General features: G+C 52.6%; 1 protein-coding gene across 1 annotated transcript; it reads left to right on the top strand.

Moving 5' to 3' along the window:
- The first annotated feature begins 8,281 nt into the window (after positions 1-8,281).
- On the top strand, positions 8,282-9,773 carry SMIM22 (small integral membrane protein 22). The gene is made up of 3 exons (XM_056866519.1): positions 8,282-8,417; positions 8,699-8,784; positions 9,705-9,773. The coding sequence occupies exons 1-3, from the start codon at positions 8,282-8,284 to the stop codon at positions 9,747-9,749; spliced, it is 267 nt and encodes an 88-aa protein (XP_056722497.1). The 3' UTR covers positions 9,750-9,773.
- Positions 9,774-10,815: the final 1,042 nt, after the last annotated feature.

Genomic DNA, 10,815 nt, shown 5'->3' on the forward strand with positions numbered 1-10,815 from the left:
TCAACCCTCTTGGGGCTCCAGCTCACGTTATCAAACTTACAAGCCAACTTCTAACATAGCCATTTCTCTTTGAAGTGCCTTTGTTCCCCACTGGAACCTGATCTAAAGAAAAGCCACCAGACGGCACCCAGACCCTTTTCGGAAAACACGCTCCGTGCCAGCGAAGCCGTTTGCAAACCTCTTGTGGCGTGTCGATTAAAACTCCGCCAGCCCCGCCGGGGGGTGCGGTTTTTGCCGGAGGGCCAGCTGGCCGCCTCTGCCCCTGGCGCTGACTTGAGTTCAGCCTCTCCTCCCCAGGAACTTTGGCCAAGGTTTTCTGGCAACGGGCGACTCATTAGCTTTTCTCTGAAGAGGCTCGCTTTCGCTGCCCTTGGCCTCGACTCGGCTGGGCGCCTTCCCACAACCTTCCTCTCGGCAGCCTCCTGTAACTCCCCGGGCACTCTAAACTAGGGCCAGTTGGCCACGCGCCTCTGTTGGCCGAGCTGCGAGCACCTGTGCCTACGACACCAAATAAATCCCCAGCCTAGGCCAAATTCAGTAATTGCTCATTAAAGAGTGCAACATCTTAAAGCCCTCTGGTGGCAGCGAGGACAGAAAGATAGAATCATATCAGAGTTGGAAGGGACCCACCAGGGTCATCTAGTCCAACCCCCTGCACAATGCAGGAAATTCACAACTACCTCCCCCCCACACACACACCAAGTGACCCCTACTCCGTGCCCAAAAGATGGCCAAGGTGCCCTCCCTCTCATGATCTGCCTAAAATCACAGAATCAGCATTGCTGACAGATGGCCATCTAGCCTCTACTTAAAAACCTCCAGGGAAGGAGAGCTCACCACCTCCCGAGGAAGCCTCTTCCACTGAGGAACCGCTCTTAACTGTTCCAAAAATTCTTCCTAATGTCTAGACGGAAACTCTTTGGATTTAATTTCAACCCGTTGGTTCTGGTCCGACCGTCTGGGGCACCAGAAAACAACTCGGCACCATCCTCTATATGACAGCCCTTCAAGTCCTTGAAGATGGTTATCATCTCCCCTCTCAGTCTTCTCCTCTCCAGGCTGAAGGTCCAGACAATGACTGACTCTGAACAACAGGAAGGAAGCCCTCTGCCAAGTCCTCAAAGCACCTCCCAGCCTTCATTCCTTTCCACTGAGCTGCCCACTTATGCCTGAGAGATCTGGGTTCCAGTCCCCAGTTGCCCATGAAACTCTCTAAATAATCTTGTGCTCGTCACTTTTCTCTCTGTCTAACCTACTTCACAGGTTTGTTGTCAGGATAATACAGGGAAGGGCGAACTATGTACGCTACCCTGAAACCCTGGGAGGAAAGGCAGGATAGAAATGTAAAAGAATAAGGAACAAGGAGAATGGACATAGCAACAGAACCAACAAGAGTTTCAACTAGCCACACTTAAAGTAACCCAGGCCATTGACTCTGGCACGCTGCTGGGCCGGGAGACCCTCAGAAGGAGGCTAAAACCCTGACATTTCAGCTCAATCTAAAAAAAAAAAAAACCTTCCAAGGAACTCAGGAGGGTGTACACAGCTCTTCTCTCTCCCTCCCCTTCTCATAACAACCCTGAACAGGTTGAGAAAGCGTCACTGGCCCAAGGTCAGCCAGTGAGCTTCATAAAGGACGGGGATTTGAATCCGGGTCTCCCCCCACCCACACACACACACATACACACACAGTCCTCGCCTAAACCCCACAGTACAAACTCTGAGCCTAGGCAACTCTGCTGCTCGCTTGCTGGATCAAGATCACGTCACACCGAACCAGCTCCGCATTTGAACCCCCAGGTCCCCGAGTCATCTCTTCGCATCCTCCTGCACGAGACAAGCTGGCTAAATCACAGAGCCCTTTTAGCATCTTCGGCTACCTGCCTATTGGACAATCACTTGGAGCCGTTCACCTTGGCAGCCGCCCATCAATCTCCCCGGCCATCCTTTCAATCAGCCCCCGGCTTGGGGAATAAACCAGTCCGCTCTACCCCGCCAAGATCCATCAGCGAGAAAGGTTTTGCGGAGACACAGCGGGGGAGAAATATCACCCCCTCGTCACTTGGCAATAAAAACAAATGACAAGAATGTTATGAAGTGCCCCATTTCCTCCCCCAAACAAAACTACTTAATTTGGCACACACACACACAAAAAGACAGTCTGACACAGCCTTCAGAGTAAGGCTTATTCCACCACCACAAAGAAAAAGTATCTCAACTAACTTTGTCCAGAGAGAAACAGCATTGGTGTGGTTGTCAGCTGGGATAGAGTGGACTTTTAACTTACTGGGAATGTTCCTGGTGGATTGCTCACCTGTAAGGCAGCTGACGCCCTGACCTGGCTAGCCCAGTCTCATCAGATCTCAGAAGCTAAGCAGGGTCAGCCCTGGTTGGTATTAGATGGGAGACCACCGAGGAAGTCTAGGGTTGCTTCGCAGAGGCAGGCAATGGCAAACCCCTTCTGAACAGTCTCTCGCCTTGAAAACCCTATGGGTGTGACTTGAGGGGGGGGGGGAGACAGCCAGCAGGCAGGAATATGCTGAATAAAGTGTGCAAAATCTGCTCCAGCTTGTAACTGGGCCTCGGTGACAATGACAACTGCGGAATGGCACATCTCTTTCGTGAGTTGGGATGTTTGGGGACATTCCGCCCTCTCCTTCTCTCCTCCAGGTTAGCAAAGAAAGAAGGGGCTTTTTGAGTGTGAAGCTACTAGAAGCATCCCTTTGGGAAGGAAAAGGCATGAACCCTCCTTCCTCAGTGACATGCGCCAGCCAGCTCAGAGGCAGAGCGCGGAGAGGAGAGGGGCTGTTATCAAAGGGGCAACCAGAAATAGTGGGAGGTGGGATACGAGAGAGCAACAATACTGTTCCTCCCTCCCCCAAGCAGTGTGAAGTCCAGGAGGAGTAGGGCTCCAGGTACTGGATGAATCAAGGAGGGCGGAAGGTGCAGCAATTCAAAACCTCATTTGTTTCATTCATTCCCTGCCTTTGTCCCCAGTGGGGACCCAGAGGGGCTTGCGCCATCCTCCTCTCCTCCATTTTATCCTCGCAATGACCCTGTGAGGTAGGTTAGGCTGAGAGGGTGTGACTGACCGAAGGTCACCCGGCAAGCTCCCATGGCAAAGAGGGGATTCGAACCTGGGTATCCCAGATCCTAGTCTAATCACTACGCCACACAACAACCCTGAAGGCTGGTGTTCGAAGGAAAAGCTATTTGGGGAGGGGGTGATCTGTGGTGGAGGAATGCCGGAGAGGGGCGCTTGACCCATATCCCCTCCCACTGTACACTGAAAATGCCCCCCATAACCAATGCCCCACCTACCACGGGTTAAAAATGAGAAGTAACACACTGGGGAAGTTTTATAAGCATTGGAAGAAGAGGGGAATTTCCTCCTCTTCTAGGGTTGCCAGGTCCCTCTTTGCCACCAGCAGGAAGTTTTTGGGGGTGGAGCCTGAGGAGGGTGGGGTTTGGGGAGGGGCTTCAATGCCATAGAGTCCAATTGCCAAAGTGGCCATTTTCTCCAGGTGAACTGATATCTCTCGGCGGGAGATCAGTTGTAATAGCAGATCTTCAGCCGCCACCTGGAGGTTGGGGAGAAAAAAGGCACCTCTGTACTAATACCACGAGGTTAGGAAAACAGTACAGGATGATATATATACACAAAGTGCAAATTTTATAAGCTACTGAGATCAAACAAGGACCATATACATGACACATACAAAGCACAAATATATACAATATGTACAATCTGCATAAAGCAGAAATGATTCCAAAGGTCTCAACAGAGTACCAGGTAAGGATTAGTATTGTAATCTTTGTGTATAAAGTCCATATAAAGCCACAATCATCAATGGATACGGCCGTTTCAGATCCACAGCAGTGGAAATCTTTCTTCAGTCCTTCAAAAAAAGGCTGCTATACATTCATAATTCCTTCCCATGCAGGGTAAGTACAAAATGATTCAATCAGACATCAGCAAAGTACATCACATAGTGCACCTGGAGGTTGGCAACCCTATCCTCTTCTGCCTAGGAAAGCTTAAACATCCATAGAGACAGTTAAGAAACGTGAGCATTAGGAAGGCCAAATTATAATATTTAAGATATTGCTAATCTTCAGGCTGTTCGTCCAGACCGGCCTCTTCGCATTCCCTGCCCCAAGAGGAGTCTTTGTTGCTTCTGCCCATCAGGGAACAAAAGCAGGGAACCCGACAGATGTGAAAAGGGTAATGCTGGAGAGCCATAAACAAGCCGTCGCATCCCCTTGCTCACTGTCGCGTCAGATGAGCCCTGTGTGGGCACTGAGCACCCCACGCGGGTCTCTCTCCAAGGACATCGGAGGCCCCAGGGGCTCCAATGGCACAGCCTTTGACCGGGCCCAGCTGCAACACAAGAAGCGTGCAACAAACAAACAAACCCAAAAACCCTGCTTTTGCAAACCAGCCCATACGTAAACCTGTACTCACAAAGCCACGAGACAGACAGACGGCAACGCTCAAATGTATGAATGCAAGATAAGCACCATGATTATCCATGATCACTGTCGTTGGTCAACATACAATGAGATGGCAGGTTTGCTCCCCTCCCAAATATCTTAGTATGCCTGTGTTTTAAACCCTGCATGTGGGCAGGGGAAAACCTGCTACTAGCGGGGAGCAGGAGAGTAGTTTGCAGTTAGGGTTGCCAGGTCCCTCTTCGTCACCGGCGGGCAGGATTTGGGGAGGGGAGGGACTTCAATGCCATAGAGCCCAATTGCCAAAGCGGACGTTTTTCTCCAGGTGAACTGATCTCTACCGGCTGGAGATCAGTTGTAATAGCGGGAGATCTCCAGCTACTACCTGGAGGTTGGCAACCCTATTTGCAGTGCATAAATGGTGGAAGGGGAAAGATTCACCACCTGCCCCCAATCCACTCCCCCCACCCCCGTGAAATTCCCTCCTCCCAAAGTGACTTTTCTTTTAACTAAAACAAGCGTTGCTAGAAAACTGTCTAGTTAGGCCCTAGCTGTAAAAAAAAAAAGAGACTAGAAACAGGGCAATATTGCCACCTGCCGGGCAGAGATGGATGTTTGTACACATCTGTTCGCTGAAGGGGTCAGCAGGGGCTTCGCCCGTGGGCCCCAGAAACCAGGTTGCAGCCGGTATCGCTTTAACGCAGGGTTGCCAGATCCAGGCTGGGAAACTCCTAGAGGTTTGGGGATAGAGGCTGGGGAGGACAGGACCTCCACCCTCCAAAGCATCCCTTTCCTCCAGGGGAACTGATCTTGGCCGTCTGGTGATGAGCGGCAACTCCGGGGGATCCCCAGGTCGGACCTACTTTAATGCCACGCCCCACATAAACCTATTTCTCTTCCTTGCTTATCATGCTGACGAGGGCTCTAGAATTCAAAGTGTTGGGAACATAGCCCCTCTGAGCCCTCCCGCCCTCCCCCATTCCTTGTGCCAAAAGGAAACTCTGAATGGGACTCGAGTCAGCGAAAAGATGCTCTGCCTTGGGCAACCTCGGATTGCAGCAAGGACCCCCGTCGGTGGAGTCCTTAAGGTAGCAAAAAATCCTGGGGCAGCATTTATTTATACCTTTCTAGGGCAGCCAGGGAGGTGCGTGAAGCATCACTCCCAAAGCCCAAGGAAGGATTTTGCAGCCCGCCTGGGCAGAACATTGAGCCCAGCTCCCAGGTGCGCCCAAATTAAGCCTCAAGGCGAGTGTTGAGATTCAGGTTATGAAGCTCTTCAGGGACAAGGGCTCAGAAAAGTCCCTTCCTGTTAGGGTTGCCAACCTCCAGGTACTAGCTGGAGATCTCCTGCTATTACAATGGATCTCCAGCCAATAGAGATCAGTTCCCCTGGAGGAAATGGCCACTTTGGCCATTGGACTCCATGGCATTGAAGTCCCTCCCCTCCCCAAACCCCGCCCAAAAACCTCCCGCAACCATATTTCCTATACCTGGTACCACCAGAGCCCCTTTAATGGGGAATGCCAGGAATCAAACCAGGGATCCTCTCAAAGCAAAGCATGCGCTCTGTCACGGAGTCACAGTTCCTCTCTTGGTGGCCTCTGCTCCCCCCAGGTTGTGCCATGCACTAGTTTAAGAAGTGTGCCTTTCCCCAGCATAGTAGAGCGCAAGAGAAATCTATGCTTGCTGGAGTTCTGCCTGTCGTGCCTCGGAAACCCATCTGCCCATGGTACACGCGGAAGCTGTTTAAACGGTTGCCTTAAAAGTGAATCTCTGATGACAGGTTGCCAATTTTGGGGGGCGGCAGGGCACACCTATGCCATTAAGACAGCTGTCATGCACTAAAAAAAGAGTTGGAAACCCTGTTTTTAAAGGCACACATTTTAATAGGCTGCACATATACTCCTTAAAACTATCAAGTAGGTCAGGAAGGAGTTTTCTTCAAGCCAGATTGGCCAGGGATCCTCTGGGAACAGGGGCAGGGGTCACTGGGGGAGTGAGGGAGGAGGTATCTGTGAATTTCATGCATTGTGCAGGGGGTTGGGCTAGATGACCCTCGAGGTCCCTTCCAGCTGTACGACGGGTGGAGAAACAGTGTTTGGGCATGCAGCGTTTGGGCATGCAGCATGTACCAGCAAGCGAAGAGGGGCTGTGGCTTCTTGCTGCATGTACACACAGGGTTAAACACAGAGTTGCCATCCTGGGATGAGTGAAGAGATACTTGGAAACTGTCTTCTGCAGCAAGCTCTTATTCTGTTTTTCTAAAAAGGCCACCTGGCCCATGGGACAGCCTAGCTGCTGTTCCCATTCCTGTCAAGGGAGGAGGAGGAGGCTGGGGCGTGCCTGCCCTTGGCTGGGGCTCAGGTGCTTTTAAATCAACACCAGTCCCGGGCACTTAGCGCCAACAGGAACAAGGAAGTGGAAGGTGCCTCGGAGGGAGCAGGAGAGAGTTCAAGACGCCAAAGGAAAGGAGCAAAAGCAGAGCGAGGCATCCCTGCAGCAGGTAATCATTCCCACCAGGAAATCTTTACCTGGAGGGGATTTGTTAAAAGTCTACTTTGTGTTTCTGCTATGGATCGAGCAGCTAATTTTTAAAGCCTCTCTCAGAAAGCAACTTCCTTATTCTGTCCCTGCTCTGGGATCTGACACGCGCACACCCTTTTGTTGGGGGGGGGGACTGAATGACTTAGGGGAGTAGGACAGGGAGGGATTCATACTGGAAGTCAGGAGCTTGTAGCATCTGTAGACGTCAGGGTAGGGTTGCCAGCTCTGGGTTGGAAAATACCAGGAGATTTTAGGGGTGGAGCCTGGGGAGGGCAGGGTTTGGGAGGGACCTCAGCAGCATGTAATGCCACAGAATCCACTCTCCAACGAAGCCATTTTCTCCAGGGGAGCTGATCTTGGTCATCTGGAGATCAACTGTAACAGCAGCTCTCCAGGTACCACCTGGAGGTTGGCAACCCTACACCAGGGGCTTGTTTTGTTTCTTACCTTCCCAGGACTGCAGAAATGCCTGTAATCAACTCTCACTGAGAGTAGGCGACACGTCGCGGTCGTGCTTAGCTTTGTGCGTCACCAGCCCAAGAATAAAACTAAGGTTGGGCAGATCGTTCAGGTGGACAAAACCCACCAGGAAGCTGGACTGCGAAAGGACCTGTGCCTGACCCAGCCAGCTCTTGCTAGGCCCCACCCATGGCATTTTCTGGGTGAAAACTGCCACCCCAGAGAAGAATGCTTTGCAAAGGAGGCGGTCTGCTACCCCGTTGGCTGGAGCTGGTTGCCAGTTCCGGATTGGGAAATTCCTGGAGATCTGAGGTGTGGATTCTGGGGAGGATGGGTCCCGGGGAAGGGAATGACCTCAGCAGGGTACAATGCCCACCCTCCAAAGCGGCCCTTTCCTCGGGGGGGGGATGGCTCTTCAAGGAGGGGCCATGGCTCAGAGGCAGAGCATCTGCTTGGCATGCAGGAGGCCCCAGATTCAACCCCTGGCATCTCCAGTTAAAGGGACCAGGCAAGTAGGTGATGTGAAAGGCCTCTGCCCGAGACCCTGGGGGGCCTCCGCCGGTCTGAGTAGACAATAGTGACTGTGATGGACCAAGGGTCTGGTTCAGTACAACGCAGCTTCGTGAGTTCATGTGAACAGATCTCTGGAGGTCAGTTGTAGTTCTGGGAGGTCACCAGGCCCCGCCTGGAGGTCGGCGACGCCGCGGGAGTCATCTGTGTGTGACTGCCCTGGGTTAGCTCCAGCTCCCAGATGCTCGCCTCCCCCCTTTTGCCATCTACAGATCTATCGGAAAGTTTGGGGAGAAAGGCCAGGGACGGTCCGGAGATGGGGTCTCCCGGCAAAGACTTCGGTCAAGAAGTAAGCGACCAAATCAACGACGCCTTGAGCAGGCTGGCAACCAAGGAGATGTTCCAGACGGACTGGGACATCGCAGCCTTTGCCATTTTCTTCATTTTCATCGGTGAGTTGGGCCCGGGGGGCGCTCGCCGGCTTCTCTCCCACCGCCGCCCTGCTCTCGTGTCTGTCGTCCATTAACCTCAGTGGCTCGGAAAGCTTCCTCTTTGACAGAGCCAGAGAAGCGGAGATATTTCAAGATCCCCTGCCTGGTTGCAAATTCATGCCCCTTTTAGTGGCTCTCCAAAACCTTAACGGCTGAAAAACAGCCCCTGTGCTCTCCCTAACCGTTCCCCCGACTTCTGGAGAACCGAGGCGCTGACCCATCTGTCTCGTTCCCTCTCCCAGGAGCAGTTCTCTTTTTGGTCCTCCTCGTTCTGATCCGCTGCTGCTGCTGCTGCTGCGATTGCGAGCCCTCTGGATCGTACCACAAGGTAACCCGTTTTTGGGCTTCCCCTGAGCACTGCAGCCTCAGAGGAAATTGAAGGGATACAAAGGATGAATGATGTTTCGGGGGCGGATCGGAGTTCAGACCCCCCCAGCTTAGCAACATCCCACTCAAAGACAAGAGGGTCAAGCATTCTTGCAGGGGGTTATGTGGAAATACACGCTTGACTTCCACCTTGGAAGGACCAACTCATGGGCTGCATCTAGCTGCATAACCCTTGATTCCCCCCCCCCCCCGGGCTGCTTCTACCTGCAAATCCACCAAAGAGCACAGGGTGGCACACGTGGGTCTCCCCTTCCCCATTGCTCCTACAATAACCCTGTCAGGTAGGCTAGGCAGAAACAGACGGGCACAAGCCTCCCCCCATGCAGGAGGTTCGTGGCTGAGAAAGGATATCAGCCCCAGAACTCTAACCACTATGCTAGTCTTGAAAGAGTGGGATGCAAGTGAAGTTGCGGAGGTCAGCTGGAAAGAGGGGAAGGGACTAGCTGGTGACTCACACTCACGACCACTGGTCTTCCAAATGTCTCTATTGTCTCCGCTCACCGACAGTGGCTCTCCGGAGTCTCAGTTCAAGATCTTTCGCATCAACTACTGATCCTTCTAGCTGGAGACACTGCCAGTTGAGCTTTTAGCATGCAGAGCAGGTGCCCTACCACGGAGCTGTGGCCCCATCCCCCCGGCAGAACCCAGGAGTCCTTGGAAGTTAGAAAACTGCCGGTATATTAAGATAGGATCTTTTACAGCGCCACAGGACTCCTGAGACCTGATTCCCTGTCCTGTTGGGCTGCAGAACTGAATTTAACTGTTATTGCTGGCATTGCGTGCACACGGGATCCTCATCCTGTCAGGCTTGCTGAACACGCATGGTCCTGCCGCTCTAAGATATTGCCCTCCTATGTGCAGGCTCCCAGAAAAGTTGGCGTCGATAACCAGGCCATGGAACCTTGAAGAGCAGCCAGGGCAGATCGTATCAGCGACGGGAAAGAAACATGGTGGCTCGCCTGGGGTCCTGTGCTGGTACTGTTTCTAAACTGGATTTCACCTCTTGCGCCTGCTGGCGAGGGTGACTCGGGGGGGGCCTTCGGAGGCTGGAGGTTCACTCTCCGACTGCGGCAGTCCTTAACCTGCGCTCATCCTTTCTCGGTTGCATTAAACTCTGGGAGAAACAAGAGGAATTGTTCTGCAGAGAGCTTTCCTGGGCCGCGTGAGGCCTTGTCCTGGGCCGCTGAGGTCAGTTACGCTACACACCTCTCTATGGGAAGCCTCTCCCTCGACTCCTTTACTCATTAGTCGGCGGCTGTGGTTCTGAAAGAACAGGCAGCCAGCCGAGGCCACGCGTCTCCTGCAATGCTGCCATTGTGACGGGGTGGGGTGGGGGTCACACTGTCCCTGCTTGTGTACACGTTTTATACCTAGCGCACTGCGCCTTGTACTTTTCGGCGTCTCCAGGGACAGTCGTCCATACCATGTTTCCTTCTTCCATCACGACGAAAACATGTTCAAAGCTGCCCTTCACGCTTAGTGCATTTGAGGAGGGCTGCGGTCCGCGAAAGCTTATGCCACAGCAAACGTGCCCCTTAAAAGCGCCACCAAAAAGGCTCTGGGGTGGGCCGCGCAAAAAATGTAGCCTCCGCAACTGTGAAGCCTCCTCATTCCTTAGACCCAACTGCTGTTTATGCTGAATAATGCCTTGAGGTTCTGGCACGGTGTTGGTTTAAATTAAGCCTTCGATTGCACAGTAGAGGCACTGCAAAAAATAATTTGTTTCTTGGGGATTTCATGGGAAGGTCTGGCAGACAGATTAATTCTTTTATGTGGCCCTGGGTCCTTTCCAAGTCGTCTCTGAATTGCAAAGTGTTATCACAACCTTCCTTGAAGCAGCTCGGGGAGGGTGTCACAAGTGGTTCTCTCTTCTTGTTTTCCCCCTGCATGTAGCACCACTGTGGGGTGAGTGAGGCTGAGAATATGTGACCCCCCCCCCAAGTGAGTTTCACAGCAGAGCAAGGATTTGAAC

The sequence above is a fragment of the Euleptes europaea genome, chromosome 21, assembly GCF_029931775.1.
Source record: "Euleptes europaea isolate rEulEur1 chromosome 21, rEulEur1.hap1, whole genome shotgun sequence".
In the NCBI taxonomy this organism is placed as follows: Eukaryota; Metazoa; Chordata; class Lepidosauria; order Squamata; family Sphaerodactylidae; genus Euleptes; species Euleptes europaea.